This window comes from Culex pipiens, unplaced genomic scaffold, assembly GCF_016801865.2.
Source record: "Culex pipiens pallens isolate TS unplaced genomic scaffold, TS_CPP_V2 Cpp_Un0074, whole genome shotgun sequence".
NCBI lineage: Eukaryota > Metazoa > Arthropoda > Insecta > Diptera > Culicidae > Culex > Culex pipiens.
In genome coordinates, this window is record NW_026292891.1 from 16,598 (window position 1) to 33,674 (window position 17,077).

Sequence of the window (17,077 nt, forward strand, 5' to 3'; positions counted from 1 at the left end):
CAGTTTATTTGAGACCTAAAGAATGCCATTGACTAACATTTCAGTCCAAATTTGTGCGATTCATTAGCAAAAACGAGTGTCCGGAATTCGAAGCAAAAGTATCCGGATTTCGAATCAGCTTTTATCAGTGTCCGGGATTCGAAGCACAACAAGTCATTTTAATTTTCAAATTCGGATGAAAAATTGTTAGAAAAGACATACTTTGCATGCATTCTCTTAAAACTGACTGTTAATACTACATCCTGATGATATTTCTTCATTTCCAACTTATCACATGATTTTTTGTCAGCTATAACAAAAATGATATGCTACTAAGTGTCCGGATTTCGAATCATGACGTTACCGACTTAAGGAATAGTTTTTGTTTATTTTTAAAACATCTCAAATAAAATAAATGGAATGAACTAAAACAGTGGACAGAACTATGTAATAATCGTTTCGGATTCAAATAAACACACCCAGGAATTATTTTTTCAGTAATCCTTCATTTATTCTGTAAGATTCCGTGACACAGATCGTTTCATTTTATTTATTCATTTTTTTTTCATTCTCTGTTGTCTCCTACAAATTTTCGATTTCCTCAGACAGGAAACCAGACCCTTTCTTCATCAACCTCGCTTTTCAAGTCTCAATCAATGCGAACGCTGCTGCTTTTGACAAATATTTAACATGTGATTTTATCTATTGGTTTCTGTACGCTTTTTTTACGTGAAATTTACGGGAAGGAAAGAGCAGAGACAAGTGAGAGTTATTGGCCTACAGGTTGTTTGTTGTTTTGTTCGAGCTTATTATTTGGTAGCAATTCACTAGAAAAGTAACCTTATCTCATCATTTGACTAGCGTCTCTTTGTTTTTTTTTATATATATCATGTTTCAATATCTGCTTCCTGTTAGAAAACGCATTGTCCGACAGTTTTATTATTCGCGTTAGGCATATTTGTATTTTGTTTCTGGTTTTCAGATTAACGTATTTGATTCGCTTAACTATTCAATAATTACTTTCAACCATTTTTAATAGTTTGTTTTTTTTTGTGTTAGTTTAATTTATAGATTCTTTGTATTATAAACACGTTAGTTCGCTTTAAATGTACTGGTAGGCAAATAAAAGTCAAACTTTCACGAAGTTGTTAGAAAAGTGAGTTTATAGTTAATGTTAAAAGCGGGGTTTCGTAAAGTTTTAAAAATCGGAGTAATCAGTAGTTCGTACATGGCTATATATTAATAATAATTTGCTGTAAAAAATCATCGTGACAACCTATTATGGCCGATTACCTTATCTTAATGAGTGTGTATGTCATTGTTTCTAAACAAAAAATAAATAAACGGTGTATAAATAATGTATCGCTTACACAGGTAAATCTATGTATATAATACGAATTGAAATATAAAGTGTCCCCTAAAAACTATCGCAGAACTTATTGCAGTTTTTTTGTGGTATTTTTAATCAATCTAACTGAACATTCATAAATATACTATTCTGCGTGGTTCCTGCATCTGCTCTCTCGTGCTAGCACGGCTTATATCACACAATTTTGGTACAAGAGGAAGAGAGGAGTGATCCCATAGACAGGAAGAGAGCGAATTAAGACTAAGGTACTAGTTTTTTTAACACATAAAATGGCCTGAGTCCCAAACAATTCACGAAACAGAGTGAGAATTGTTGATAAAATTTTAACAAAAAAAATAGTAAAATAAAACATAATAAAATGATAGAAGAATACGGGAGTGAGATAAGTTAGAACTGTTTAAATCTAGAGAGGAAGTTGGGGGTTTCTGCGGCTGGAAACAACTGCTCTTTTAAATACTATTTGTGTGTGTGTGTTTTAACAAGCCTAGTTGAAGTTACATCTCTTTGTCTGTGTGAGCAAATGTCCTCGCGAAAAACTGAGATCTCCGAAGCTCGCAAACCTAGAGATTCGATTTAACTATTTCCGCGTTTTTGATTCGGTTAACAAACGGAAGATTCTCGACGAAAAATTTGAACTACTTATTTTTGTCAAATTTTGCTAGTTGCGGTTCGATTTGGATTTTTTTGTTGTTTTTTGTTGCAACAAAAACTTACAAATTTACTCTCGGTTACGCACTGCATTTGATTATTTCTGTTTATATTCTGTTAAGCATGATACTACTGTTTGATTCGCCTGATATTGATGATTAGCGGAAATGTTTTGATTTTTATTAATCTGAGATCCATTGGAAGTTCCGTCGTCGTAACCGTAGCCGACACCAACACTCCAGCAATTCTTTCACGCACACGCCCACTCAATTGTACATTCTTTCACATCTTCATTTACAGTCATTGTAACAAACATTTGATTAATTTTAGGTTTTTACGCGTTTGATCTTCTTTCTGTAGCGCAAACAAACAGACGCTATATTTCAAGTTGTTGTAAAAGTTATCAATTGTTTCCATTTTATTGGCAACGCTGACAAAACAGAATAATTTGTGGGTTTGAAGTCAAACATCGAGCAAATATAATTCAGTGTGTACATTTGACAAGTTGCCGAATATGAAAACAATGAGAATGTAAACAATCAAATAAATTTGACAGGGGGTAGCGAAGAAGCCGCCATCTTGAAGTTCAGATAACAAACACTCAGAATCAGTATTATTCATATTACTTTGGTAACACGAAGTGTGTTATCCTGGTTAAACTCAAAAGTCTCATGCAAATGTGTAAAACCAAACTGAAAAATGTGTAATGGCGATTCACAGTGTACGGGCGCACTGTTTGATCGACCAAAAGAAAAAAAAGCAAAAAAAGGTAAACAGAAAAATCACTTTTTTCGATATGAATTTTCAGCCAATATTGGGATGGAATCTCCAAGGATATGATAAAATTTGCCATCAGCAACACAATTCACGTGTTTTTTCAGGTATTTATCGTTTGAATTGCGGGAAATTTGAAAATCAAAAACCCAAACAATGATTTGTTATGGGCTACCATTTGACAGCTAGTGCTTTTGTTGTGGGCTCTCATTTGACAACCGTGCTAATGTCGACTGTTGTCAGTTTGCTTTGGTCGGAATAGGGTTGCCATCCCCCCGAAATTTGAATAATAGTGAAAGGAACGTAAATAAATCAGTTTGTGATTAGTTTTGGCCTTTAAGAACGAATTTCTAAACGAATCCGAAAAAAAGAGCAGATCTCATAATTCGCCTGTTTGTCTGCGCTCCCGACATCCACTGTGAGTTCAAGCGCACGCGAATTAACTGGGCTGGGGCGCTACCAGGGCCGCATTGGACTGTCGCAGTACCATGGATGGAGGCCGTTGACCTCCACCGGGACCCTTCCGCAAGTCCGGCTGTTGCACGGTGGTGCCGTGCGGCGGTGGAAGTGGCTGATTGTGGTGGGGTGGAACGTGCGGAGCCCCCGCTCCCGTTACGTTTCCGTTGTTGGTGTTCTCCTTCTGGGAGTCATCACTTAGCTGGGCGTTGCTGTTCATCACTTCCATGTACTCCCGGATGAGGTTGGCAATTTGGAAGGCCTAAAATAAGGTGGATCGTGAAGTAATGCACAACCAGCTAAACATAACCTAAAACTCACCTGTGCCGTTGTCAAAATCACCTTGGACTGCTTCTTGTCCGATCCGGTGATGATCATCAGGCAGTTCATGTTCGGCGAGAAAGACAGTATCGACTGATACTCGTACGTGCACAACGTATTGCGTGACCGATGCTCCAGCAGATGGAGACCCTTTTGGTCCACCGCAAGCCACAATATCCGCGGCCAGTTGGACGTAAACGACTGCATCACGTCAAAGATGGTAGCTTTGTGAAGGGGCCAACTCTGAATCAAGTTCAGGAAGGACTTCTTGGCTTCAGCCGATGTCATGCCACGTAGACTCTGGTGGTGCATAGCCACTCCTTCGTGCGGAATGTTGGGAACAAACCGCGGTGGAAGACAGTGTGCAGCAATAGCTCGGTAGTCCTGAACCACCTCCGAACAGTCACCCAGTTCTAACTGACCTTGAAGCGCAGTCAGCATGACCTACAAAGAGGAACCGTCAGTATTGAAATAAATACAGATCACCAACGCACTCACCGCTTCCATTTCCGAAATCGGGAACCGCTCGGTCCTCAACCCGTGGAGAACCTGATGGTACAGCAGCTCTTTCTCAACAGGATCGTCCAAGTTCATGTACTGATCGCAGAACAGATGCTTCTTGAACAGGAACAAGTGATGCTGTCGACGGCAAGCAGGTGCCAGATTTGAACTGCTCTGATTCTGCTGAACGGCTTGAGCTGCCGCCGTTCGGTACTTCTCCCACTTGGACATCACGTCCGCAACCTTCTCGTCCGGCAGCAGACTTCGCTCGGATGCTCCCAGCACCTCGTAGATGGCGTAACCTGTATTAAAGGGGTTGGAAATGAAGGGACACGATGATGACACTAGCTCAATACTACTTGGGACACGGACATTGAAAGCTCTGTTAAAAAGTCTTACTTGTCGCTTGCTGATCAGACCTACCTTGTGCGTTCTCCTGAAGTCCGATCTTCTTTTTGACGATCTCCATAACCTCACGGGAAGTCGAGCTTGGGTGGAACTCAACCGAATGGTACTGACCGTCCATAAAGTGGAACCGTGCGTAGATTGGACGCCTGTTGATCGTGCAAACAATTTCCTCTCGGCTTGGAGGCCACTGTCTTCGGCGCGTTCCCTGCGTTTTGAAGAAGCACTTCTCCGCAAACCGGGCGTACTTGCCCTCCTCGGTGATGAAATCGCTAGCGCAGCGCTTCAGGTGACCGATAAGATACTTACGGACCACCTTCTGGGGTGGCAGGATGACACTACAGGCCAGCGAGAGCAGTGCCCAGTGACGCAGGTTGACACGAGAGTTTGGATCCGGGTGGTCTGTGGTTTGCTTGATCAACTGCAGGTAAAGTTCGTTCAGAAGCGACTCCTTGCGCATGCAGCGATCCATAATGGATTGAATTAAAGTTATGTGCTCGTCTTCAGCCCGTTGAACGGTTTCTCCTGTGGAAGGAAGGGTTAGTAAGGTGGATTTTCGGGTTACGGTTAGATAACATACCGTTTTGTCCCAGTCCAGCGTACGTCAGAATGGAGTTGAACACCTGTATCATGGCCTGTTCCTCCTGGTCTGGAATCTTGCTGAGACTCTGGGGCAGAGCTTGCCGACTGAACGCCCAATAAGCGTGCGGGAAGCCCTTATATGTTTCACCATGATCGTGCACCGATCCATGACCGTGCTCCGCACGGAGCTTCTCCAGCCGGTGCTTGGACAGTCGACGCAGCGTGTTTCGCAAAAAGCCACCGCTAGGGTCTTGAGGCTTTCGCAGAATTTCCGCATCCACCAGATGTCGCCGACATACAACCACATTGTGATGCAACCGGACCCGATCTTCATTGGTGATTCCCTTACTTTTCTTCGGGGGCACCTCGTTTTCGGTGATCCAGTTCGAGAGCGCCGGGAAGTAGGACACGATCAGCGAACCGATCTCGTTCTTCTGCGACGTTTCGAACACGAAGCATCGCTGCTGGTCAGCGGTTGTCGTTGTGCTTGTATGGCGGTTCAGACTGATCGTAATGAAGCTATCGCTCGGGTCTAGCATGATCGACTCGATTTCGCTGTAACGAAACTCGTACAGCACAAACTTGTCGTCCGGTTTGATCAGAATGATCCCCTCGCAGTTGACGCCGAGGATCAAGCTATTCCCGTAGCTCCAATAGCCTCGATACGATACAGGGAACATGGTGGTACCGTACAATGGATATTGCATCACGCAAGAAAGATACAAGACCTTAGCGGTTAGTTCCGTACGGCCGGAACCGTACTGGCGGTGGGCCTGGGCCAAGATCGGCACCCAAAACTGCTCCTCACGGCAACTTGAGATGCGCTCCGGCAAGAAACTAGCCACATCCGAGTAGTACTCAGGCTTGGGCTGGTTTGACGGATCGCCCAGGGCTACCTGGGCTTGTAATCCAGCAAGCTGGAGCGCAACTTTCTCAGAGACCGGGAAATCGTCGCACTGAAATCACCCAACAAAGAGAAACCATTAACAAAGAATAATCGACCGCCAAAACTGAACCCACTCACCTTGACCACACTGTAAACGGCCTGCGCGTACAGCATGTTCACCTCGACCGGATCCTGCGACAGCTCGCGGGTACTCTTGAACAGACGCTTCTTGAACACGAACCGGTTCTCGCCCGAACCGAGTGTCGTCGCGTTCTTTCGCAGCGTCGAGCTTCCGGCATGAATCTTCGTTTGCTTGCTGTGGGATAAGAACAGGAACCAAGATTATAAACAAAGATCAGCCTCCAAGTTTTCTCGTCACATCGTTGTGTCCGGAAGGTGTCTCAAGTGGTGTAGTATTTCGGAATGTTTTTGCTTCGCCACTCAGCCGGCAGCTTGAGGTACAGGAAGATCCGGTACGCACGCCGGTTGACCTTTTTGACAATGTTGCTCTGACGACAGCCGCGATCACGTGCACTGGAAGGTAGCCGGGAATTGAATTAGACAGTGGGAAGAGTATGGGGAACGACCAAGCACCGACACTTTTCGCAAAATCACACACGAGTCGATGATGACCTTTGTACACGATGACGATGAGTTATGGGTTAACCACTGAAGATCTCCAAGTTGCACCTGCTCACACTGTTTCCCAACCGGTTAACGTCGCTCACAATCCACAAGAAATATGACTAAACCTCAACAATTGTGTAAAGTTGACATTCCGCTACACGTCAAAACTTTTTTTTATTAATACACCCAAAAATTCAATTTCTGTACAAATAAAATAATTAGTTGGTCCAAAAGTCAGAATATACAGTATGTCCGAACTCCACAAACCGTTCCAAAGTCAGTTCCACTCAAGTCTGTTAAGTCACTCCCAAGCGCACTCTCCAAACCATCCACATACCTTTCCCAAGCGGCTATGATGTCGTACAGGTAGTCGTGCGACTTGACGTGCTCTTCGCCATCGGGCCGCGATTGATAGATCGCCCAGCCCTCAATATTGCATAGACCGAGCTTCTCCGCCAGCTTAGCTACCGCATCACTAGCGGTATCCGTCGGGTGTACGTCAATCGCCTTGGTGCGTCCATCCAGGAAGAAGAACCGACACACAATGGTACCAAGTCGACGCATGGCCTGCAATTTTGAGAAGGGTTCAGTATGTACGGACTGCGCTAAAAGGAAATCTCCAACTCACCGCAATCTCTACGCTGGAGGGTGCATACTGCCGGCAGCGAACCTTGGTGTTCTTGCAGTTGTCCAGACACCACTGCACGTACTGACGCAGCTTACCTTCGAGCGTTTCGAGGTTCTTCTTCAGGAAGCTGCAAAAGTACCGGAACAGTAGCTTGCTCGGCTGGAATGCTACAATTGTGAGGCAGAGCAGCAACCAAACACGGTCGGTCCACTCCACACTTGGGTTGTTCGTTGCCTGCCGCATACACTGTACGAAGATCTCGTCTCGCAGTTCTTCACGCTCGATACCTTGCCCAATGATGAACTGGATGACCTGCAGCTCACGCTCGTTGTTAAGCTCTCCGCGGATGTACTTGCAGAGATCCTGTAATCAGTTATTGGGTCAATATTGGAGATCTTACAGCACAACGCCAAAGAAACACTTACTCTGAAGATGTTGCACGCAATGGTCACGTTCTCCGGGTCGTACATGTGGATGTGCGACGACGGGATCGTGTTTCCACGATAGTACGTGATCATCTCGTACTTCGGGACCATGTCCACAGACTTGCGACCCTTGCGCGTCAGTGTGGCCATGATCGTCCCTTCCGGCGATCGTTCATGCGTGTTATAGTAGCTCTCGGCAAACTCCAGAATGTCATGGTAAACGTCATCCCGCAGCAGTTCCTTCTCGCGTTCCGTTATGTCCATCTGTTGCATCTCCTGGAGCTTCTTCTCGACGCGATACTTTCGGCGTTGCTCGCGCTCCGCAAACGGATGACCGGCACCGGTCGAGGAGGCTCGCGAGTTGGGTCGGCTGTGCTTTGGCGAAGAAGGACTCATGGGTCCTCCGGTGGTGCCTCGCTGTATCGGACTTGCCGATCGAATCACGGCCGGACTCTTCGGTCTGAGCTTGTGACCAGCGGTTCCGTTCTCCAGCAGTGTCTGAGGTTGCTGCATCGGTTGGTGGATCACTCCATGGGCGTGCGGAGGTGGTGGGGGTGCATGATTGCTTTGTTGTTGCTGTTGTTGGAGTTGTTGTTGCAACTGTTGTTGTTGAGCAGCCGCCAGCTGTTGTTGTTGGTGTTGCAGCGTGGCCGAATGAGATTGTGTAGCTGATAGCGTATGCTGCGGTACTGGTGGGACCTTTTCGTGGATTTCCGGTGGCGGTGGAAGCTCCTTCAGGTGGATGACCGCTTCGTAAATGGGTTCTTCTCTGTTGTGGCGCATGTGATGATGGTCCAGCGAGGATGGAACCGATGCCGCGCTTGGCGGTGGCAGTGCACTGTTGTTATTCTCCGTTGGGATCGGTGGGGGCGGCATCGTCGGTTCCGGAAGGGAGGGTACTCTGGAAGGTTAAAGAACTTGTGAACGTATGGTCTTTTTTAAAGATTTTAAATTCTTGGAGACGTACAGACTTAAAATTTTATCAGATTCTGTATGAGAGAATGCCAAAAAGAATCTCCAAGAATTGATATCCGTTAGCGGTTTCCTTTGAATATACAAAATATTTGTCAACCACCAAGCTAATTTATTTACAATAAATTAAAATGCAGTAAAACGCACTCAATTCATCCCTCCAATTGATTCAAAGAGCGAACCAAACTAATCTGTATTCAAACATTGTCCCATCGCTGTCGCGAATTCCAAACATGGTGTAGGTTTGTCGGTAATAAAGAAGAGCGGATAGCTTTGGCACCATTTTCGACGAAGACGCCGGAAAGCCAAAAGTTGCTCTCTTGATCTAGCTCAAAAAAGGTTTAAATTTACTGATTGTGGCGCTACAATCGGTAACGATAATCGCTCAACCACAGAATGGGAACAATAGAACAATACTCACCCCATCGGTTTCGGCGTGGTCGGCTTATTGCCCAGCATAGTGTTGTTGTTGTTATTGTTCGCGCCATTCAAAATGGCCGACTTTCCGCTAATATTATTGTTACGTTCACTCGTCAGACCTTCAATCTCCTGCTGGATCACCGATTCCAGCTCCACGTCCAGATCCTCGACCAGGTTGTCCATCTTTTCGCCGATCTCGTCAATGATGGCATTCGAGTTGGCCCCGTTAGGTTGAACCTCGCTGAGGAAGGCGAACAGATTGTCAAGGTCGACCGATTCGTTGCTCTGCTGGTGGGCGTGGTTCGCCGAGGCAATTCCGGCCGGTGCCGGCGATCCTCCGCAGTCACCTCCATTGACCTCCGGACGGTCCTTGCCCTTATTGTTATTGTTGATTTGGTTGGCATTGTTGTTGTTGTTATTAGCGGCATGCTGCTGCTGCTGCGAGTGCAGCTTCGAGTTAATCTGCTCAGCCATCTGGGACAGCGCGAGGATCTCTTCCTTAGCGACCCTGTTGTTTTTTTAGGTTTTAAGAATTGCATGAGATTAGCGAGGCGCAGGGAAGAAATAAAAGAAACGACCTTCCGGTTAGCAATGGTCAGCTGCTAAAGCGCTCTAAGCAATAGCAAAGCGGAGCTCGCCTCTCTGAATGCACTGCCATCTATTGGCGAGTGGCATCTTTGCTACTGCTCTATCATTAAACATCGCTAACACTACGCAACTACGATGGATCAACAGTAAATGATGGCTAACGACTACAACAAAGATGATTAGAGCTGAACAATCACAATTAGATGAAGAAGGAAACCATACGACACGTCCACAATGATCTCTATTGATTCGATTAGGCTAGCCACATCAAGGACAACACTCACCCTTGCGCAGAGCTTGCACGGTGTCCTTCTCTACTATTACGCATGCGTTTATTGTTTGCAGAAGTGAATTTGGTTACGTTCGTTGGGAATCGATGTCAATGTGTTTGTTACGAGTGTGTATGGGTGATTGGGGTTAGATAAATATACTTTTAAAAGGGACCACAAACTAAACGGATCAGAAGAAAAGGGACACTCAACACACTACTGTTATTGTCCGATACACTTGGGTTAAGGTAGCTTTTCAGCACAAAACGGCCGTAATAACAACCGAAAGTAAAATCAAAAGAAGGACCAAAGTTAAGTTCGCAAAGCTGAAAACGTTAGTAAGGAGGGCGTCAATCAATACTGGTTAGAGTTGGATTAGAGTGCTGTATTGCAGCCAAACGAGCAACCTTCTAAGCAAAAAGCAAAACTTATCATCTAAAACCACAGAGAAACCTACGTAGATTCACTCTCTACATTTGTTTATCTATGCTGAAACTCAAATCATTCCAAACATTACAAGATTCAAAAATGTCTATTATCTACCCATTCCACAAAGAAATAACCTAAAACAAGGCAAACAAATTCCAAAACAGCACAAACCTCTCACTCTCCTCCAGCGCCTTCCGGTCCGCCTCCGCTTGGGCCGCTTCCCGCTCCTTCCGTTCCGCTTCGAGCCGTTCCCGCTTGCGCATTTCTTCGTCAACGCGGCGCATCTCCCGCAAGGCCGTGGCCACTTCCCGGGCAAACACCCCACGCAAATGGCTCTGAATGACGATCGCTGCACGGCGTTTCTTCAGGAACTCTATCCGCAGCTTCCAGCCCTTGTACGCGTGCTGGATCTTCAACGCCGCCGATCGCATCTTCCGGAAGTTGCGCTGCTGGGCGAACCTCTTCCAATTGCTCTGGATGACCAGTGCCTTCGTGTGGTTGATTTGCTTGCGGGCGTCCTCCAGCGGTTCGTGCACCACGTTCCTCAGAAATACTTTGGTTTTGCCCATTTGCCACTCCGTATTTGGCACGTTCAACTCGCGGATGACGGCTAGTGCTTGATCCTTACTGGTCATGTTACGGAATCGCTTCGCCAAACACTGATACTTCTGGACAAAGTCGTCGAACGTCAAATGTACTGGGAAACCTTCCCGCCGAATTCGGATTATGTCCAGCATTCCCAAGTACCTCAGCTGATCCAGCACCAGCTGATCATTGTAGTCGTTTGGCAGTTTCTCGGCGTTTGGCTTGATACACCTCACGTACCACGGAGTCGTGCTCTGCAGCACATCCACCAGTGCTTGCAGCTGCTGTCGGAACGTATCGCTCACCGTCAACTTCCCCTTCGAAGTACCCCTCGATACCGTTCCCACCGTCGAAGCCGACTGCACCTGCTGTATCGACAGCAGATCCTGAAACGACGCAATCTCCTGCACAAAATTGTTCGAACTTCGACTCATATGATCAAACAGCACGTCCTGCTGCACGTCCCGGTTCTTGTCGACGAACCCCTTCACCGTGTAGCTCACACAGCCCGCATAATGCCGGATACCAAACTCCGACTCCCAGTGACGCCGGTCCTGACCCTTGACAAAGCGCGCGTGACTCTCAAATTCCGCGTGCAGATTCGTCAGATACGCCGTATCGGACCCCTTTGGCATGTGACACTGCTCCGTGAGCAGCTTGAGGATGCACCGCGGTGGCTTCTCGATCAGCTCCAGACACTGGGTATTGTCCGTGAACTGGATGTGCGAAAACTTGATCTCCTCCTGGCGGTACTGTTTTGGACGGGAAAAAATTGTTAGATTCATCTCTATTACGGACTTCAAGGTACACTTAAGGTGCGTTCGTAAACAATTCGTCTCTTCAGTTTAAGGTAAGTCATTGAAAAATTAATTGCGTCTGTCCGAGGTAAGTACCCTGTCAATCTGTCACCCTGTCACAATACTCACAATCTCTTGCTCCAGTGCGAACACGTAGTGGTTGAAGAATTTGTGCAACTTCTCGTTCGTGTAGTTGATGCACAGCTGCTCGAACGAGTTAGTGTTGAAGTTCTCGAACCCGAAGATGTCCAGCACGCCCAGGAACAGCGACGCATCCTGGCCCGGGTTGATGCACGTGTTGATGTGGCTGATCAGCCAGGCAAAGGTGCGCGAGTACAGGGCCTTGGCCATGGCGTGTCGGTTCTCGCGAGCTTCTTGCAGCTTAAGCGGGATTTCCGTGATGTTTCCGCGCACGTTGATTTGCCGTTTGAGGAAGACCTGCTCCAGATCGCTGTCCTGCAGCCCGAGCAGATCCGCTACGATGGTGACGATCTCGCGATCACCTTCCGCAAGCTCACACCGCTCGCCATCGATGTCGGCAAAGTCCAGATTTCCTAACCATAGTATGGCACTTAGCACCTTGAAGATCCCGTCGATCAACGGTTGAGAGATCTGCAGGACGTTGAACGCCAGCCGAAGTGCTTCGAACTTTTTCGACTCCGCCTGGACGTCCATGATGGCTTGGTCCGAAGACCCGGAAGAATTGAGATACCGATAGAAGGGGCAGTCCTTCAGGTGTAGCGACGTGGCCAGTTCCTTGTTGTTCCTGCCCTCGGCCACCAACTGGTACAGGACGTGGTAGTTCCGCTCGCCAGGGCTCTGAAACGTTATCCGGGACTGTTCAAGCAGGTAGTCCTGAATGATACAACCCCGGATGGCCCATTTCGAGTCGAAGCAGACTTGCATGAACTTTCCGAAGCGGGAGCTGTTGTCATTTCGGACTGTTTTGGCATTTCCGAACGCCTCCAGTATCGTGTTTGCCTCGAGGATCTGCTGCTGCACCCAGGTCGACACATCGCACGTCACCGAGCAAAGGTATTGCAGGATAAATTTGGTAGTTTCTGTCTTTCCTGCTCCGGACTCGCCAGAGATAACGCAGGACTGGTTAGCACCGTTGTCCCGGAGGTTCCTGTAGGCCGCTTCTGCGAGGGCAAACACGTGAGGTTCCAACAGACCAAGCTTCTGGCCGTGATACCTGGAGACATATTCCTGAAAGACAAGCAAATAAATAAGTTTCACGATCAACAAAGTTTGTAAATGCCAAGCTCGCCCAAAAGAACAAATTCTTCGATTAAACTCTCGACAGCCGAAGAAAACGACTCTCTTGAGAAGAGGAAAATCAGCTTCTTGAGCTAAAGAACCTGTTAAAGGCCATTTGAGAAATGGGACCACCACAATCTGGTGCAACTTTGTATTTTGAAGAGTTTGAAGCATTTCCGCTGAAACGTGACTCGAGCCAGCTCAAACCAACAGTGCTAAAGCAAGGTAACGAGGACGATGATGATGCGATTTTATCGCCTGGAAAATCCATTCCCTGTTCCGACCACTTCCCTTCGGTGTAGAAGGACGACGACTACGTCACAGGATGAGACGCGCGGGACGAGGTGATTGCGAAAAGTATACCAGGAAATGGAGCCACCGGCAATATGGGATGGATTTGCCTCCCCGTTCTAGCGTATTTACTGACCTATTTATTCTGTGCCGGGGTGTGCACGTGTGTACCGTGTTTATTGGGTTGGGCGCGTTCCGGCGAGGCAAGGAGTGGTCGATTCTTGGGATTTGAAGCGGTGAAAGGTGTTAAAAGAACGTCGAATGATTTTGTTCGTTTGATGGATCGTTGCGGACGTGACTGTCCTGGAATAGGTAGTAATGTAATTTGTGAAACTACAAATTGTGACATATAAGACATAGAGTCTTACTTCAGGTACGGACTTCATTTTGAAACTAACCTCCTTCGAGAAAATAACGAAAGGTTCAAGGTGGTAACTCTCTAAGGTAGGTACACAAATGTGAATAATTTAAGTGCTAAACTGCCGTTCTACGCATAATTGTCCCATGTTCAAAAACTTGCAATCGAGAAAAACGCGATTGAAGATTTTACACACTTTCGTGTTTTTCAGCAATGATGGATCGAAATTTAACGTTCTAATGATGCATTTATGTTAAAAAAGTATATTTTTAATGAGTTTTCTAAAAAAAAATTTTTTTGGTGTTATTTAATGTTCAAAATAATCAAAAATATGTGGCGGGACAATTATGCGTAGAATTCTGCTCGACATTAAAAAATTCTACGCATATTTGTCTCGCTGTCAGTGGTTCGCCTTAGCAGTTGACACTTGCTCGTTTGTTTTGTTTTTAGTTTGCAGTCGATTTTAAAGTTTTAATTGCCGGAAGTGGATTGAAAAGGTCAATGGATGCGTTGTCCATTATTCGTGGGTACGGGTGTAGCGACAGCGAGGACGAAGACTTTCGCAGATTCGACGGAATAAGTGATTATTTTCCCGGCGCTCAATTTTGGGTGAAGGAAGAGCAGGTTGCCGTCCGAGGTTTTCGGAGCTACGGAGACGGACGCTTGACAGTGGAGCAGGATGCCGGCCCAACCTTCCGGAACCACGAGCGCTCGGCGGCAGAGCAAGCTGCTGGCCCAAGCTTCCGGAGCTACGAAGGCTCGGCGGTGGAGCAGGTTGCCGGCCCAAGCTTCCGGAGCCACGACAGCTCGGCGGTGGAGCAGGTTGCCGGCCCAAGCTTCCGGAGCTACGAAGGCTCGGCGGTGGAGCAGGTTGCCGGCCCAAGCTTCCGGAGCCACGACAGCTCGGCGGTGGAGCAGGTTGCCGGCCCAAGCTTCCGGAGCTACGAAGGCTCGGCGGTGGAGCAGGTTGTCGGCCCAAGCTTCCGGAGCTACGAAGGCTCGGCGGTGGAGCAGGTTGTCGGCCCAAGCTTCCGGAGCCACGACAGCTCGGCGGTGGAACAGTTTGCCGGCCCAAGCTTCCGGAACCACGAGCGCTTGGCGGTGGAGGATCTTATTTCTGATGACGATGATGATGATCTATCGAGCATTCCGGGTAAACGGACGAAGAAACAGATCAAGAAATTCGATTCGGCGAAGAAGCGTCGCTCGAAGCACTTCGTTATTCCCGATGATTGTGAGTGTAACAAGAACTGCAAGCAGCTTTTGTCCCGTGATGACCGTAACCGAATCAACGATATTAAAATAAGAGTTTAATACGACTTAAACTGACCCTATTTGTCCCTCTTTACCCCAATAAACTTTATTCAAGTGTTAAATGATCTTCAAACTATGCTAAAGGCATAACAAAATGAATTGCATCGTAAAATTAAACAAAAAAAAAGTTATGTCAACGAAAAACCTGGTGGGACAATTATGCGTAGAAATGTCACAATGGGACAAACAGACTTGGTGTTGATTTTGAAGAGTTTCCATACAAAGTATATCTTTTTATGTGTTTTTCTGAAAATATACATCAAAATGAACCCAAAAATGCATTAAAGTGAAAATCGTCAAAAAATGACATGGGACAATTATGCGTAGAACGGCAGTAAAGGAACCCCAACGGTAAGTAACGCTTTGTCAATACTCTGTCACCTTAGGTTTACACTAGATTTTCAAACAACCTCCCATTGTGCTTTTTAAATGGTCTTTTCGCCCTGAATAGCAGTCAGTTACCTCCCTGTTTGCTCTCCATTAGCCAAGCACATGTGCAGACCCTCAAGGGATCACACTTAACATACATTTTCGTCCGACCGACCCATCCTTGGCACGGTTTTAACTTTTTTCCCACAGGTTAAAGGTGACCTTCCAAAAGATTGTATTTTCCAGAAAAAATAAAAGCCCGTTTCTCACAGAGCTGGACTTTATCACTTCCTCAGAAGAACCATTTTATAGCATATTATTCATCCAATTGCACACTCAAACAGCAGGAACTTTGTAAAGTCAACAGATCTAATTAAATATTCAAAAAAGTTCTCTGATTTTATTACGATAGGCACAATCACCTTCGGGCTGGCCAAGACAACAAAGCAAAAATGTCTTCGCCAGGCAGATAACCGCCAGCCTGAAAAGGTACCCTCTCTCTGGAAACGGCTCGATACGCACGGGCTCCCTCCCTGGCAGTCACGGACTGTCGGCAAGCTGGAAGAGGAGCCGCTTCCCACGCAATTAGCATATGCGGTAAAACAATGAAGCTTGCCGTGGTGCGTAGTAGGAGTCGTCCAATGACAAGCGATGAATTGAACTTCCTTGGGGCTGTGAACCTTTTTTTGACAAACTACCTGGACGGGATACATGGTTGAAGAGGGAAGATTGTTCAGTTAAGATCGACAAGGTAGATAAAGCTGTTAAGAAATGCTTGAATTTATCTTGAATCGAACCTTTTCCACACCAAACCAAAACCAAAAATGCATATTTTCTTAATTTATTACACTGATAGTTCACAATTTCATATTAATTACATATTCGGTGTCTTTTCGCAGCTGACCTGAACAGTTGCGCCCGTTCTCCCGCTTGCTCAGATTGTTTTTGTTCTTCTGATATACCTAGATTGCCAGGCGATGGCACGAGCACCTGCCAAAACAATAACAAACACGCATAAAACGAGGGGCGTGCTTCGGCACCGAACGAGGGACGCGGACCGTCCTATATTCTGAACCAAATTACAAAAATTATAACAAAACTAACTTACTAAGATATTAAGGCGCAAAATTTAAACACAATATTTTACTTCTCTAGAGTTTCGACGTGATTCCCAACAAAGTTTGCAACGCCAGGTCACACGCAATCCACGGCAGGTGTGTGCTGTAGTAAAACTTTTACACATATTTTTCGCCATCGCAAGGCAGTCATTAATCAATCAGCGGTTGGCGGTGTCCAATTTGGTCATGTCGTTGAAGCACGCAATGTGGTGACGTGTTGAGTGACAATGTAGATAATGATAAAGTGAGTGAAATGGAACAAATCGTTGCTTACAATCATTTAAAAAATTGCAACTTTTGACTTGGTTGGTAAGCAGCTTTCATATACGGACTTCACGATTTATTTATATAATATTTGGTGTGATCTCACTAACCAGGGTTGGTACTATTGTGTAAATATTTTTGCTTAAGGAATGATTTAATGATAGTTTTTCGTATTCTTCCAGGATATCCTTTTATCTATTCTATAACTTAATGTCAACTAAAAAACCTATTTGTGCAAATTGATTTTTCACTGCAAATTTCCCACAAACCGTGTGAACGCTGTCACGCAAACCAGCCCTTCAATGCGCGAGACACCGCCTGTAACAAGAAACCCCCTCACTTCCGGTCCGGCTAATCCCAGCCTAGTCTAGTTCTTTAGGCTCTCCGTTTACCCACGGTAAATCCGGTATTTTGCTCGTTAACAGAATATCGCCGCCGAAGC

At 46.1% G+C, this 17,077-nt stretch overlaps 1 protein-coding gene across 1 annotated transcript; it reads right to left on the minus strand.

The window, feature by feature from the left end:
• Nucleotides 1–783: 783 nt before the first annotated feature.
• Nucleotides 784–13,110, minus strand: LOC120431651 (myosin-I heavy chain). The gene is made up of 12 exons (XM_052711523.1): nt 11,791–13,110; nt 10,451–11,616; nt 8,995–9,501; nt 7,602–8,502; nt 7,177–7,539; nt 6,886–7,115; nt 6,060–6,237; nt 5,034–5,991; nt 4,472–4,978; nt 4,046–4,350; nt 3,548–3,991; nt 784–3,488 (listed from the first exon to the last, which is right to left on the minus strand). Exons 1-12 carry the CDS (start codon nt 13,093–13,095, stop codon nt 3,210–3,212), a joined length of 7,143 nt encoding a protein of 2,380 aa, XP_052567483.1. The 5' UTR covers nt 13,096–13,110; the 3' UTR covers nt 784–3,209.
• Between the last annotated feature and the right edge of the window lie 3,967 nt (nt 13,111–17,077).

Coding starts and splice junctions, on each gene's coding strand:
- LOC120431651 (XM_052711523.1), bottom strand. CDS start 13,095: ATGCTTCAAACTCTTCAAAATACAAAGTTGCACCAGATTGTGGTGGTC. Junction 4,351..4,471: donor ACTTCAGGAGAACGCACAAG/GTAGGTCTGATC, acceptor CCTTTAATACAG/GTTACGCCATCTACGAGGTG. Junction 3,992..4,045: donor CGATTTCGGAAATGGAAGCG/GTGAGTGCGTTG, acceptor TCCTCTTTGTAG/GTCATGCTGACTGCGCTTCA.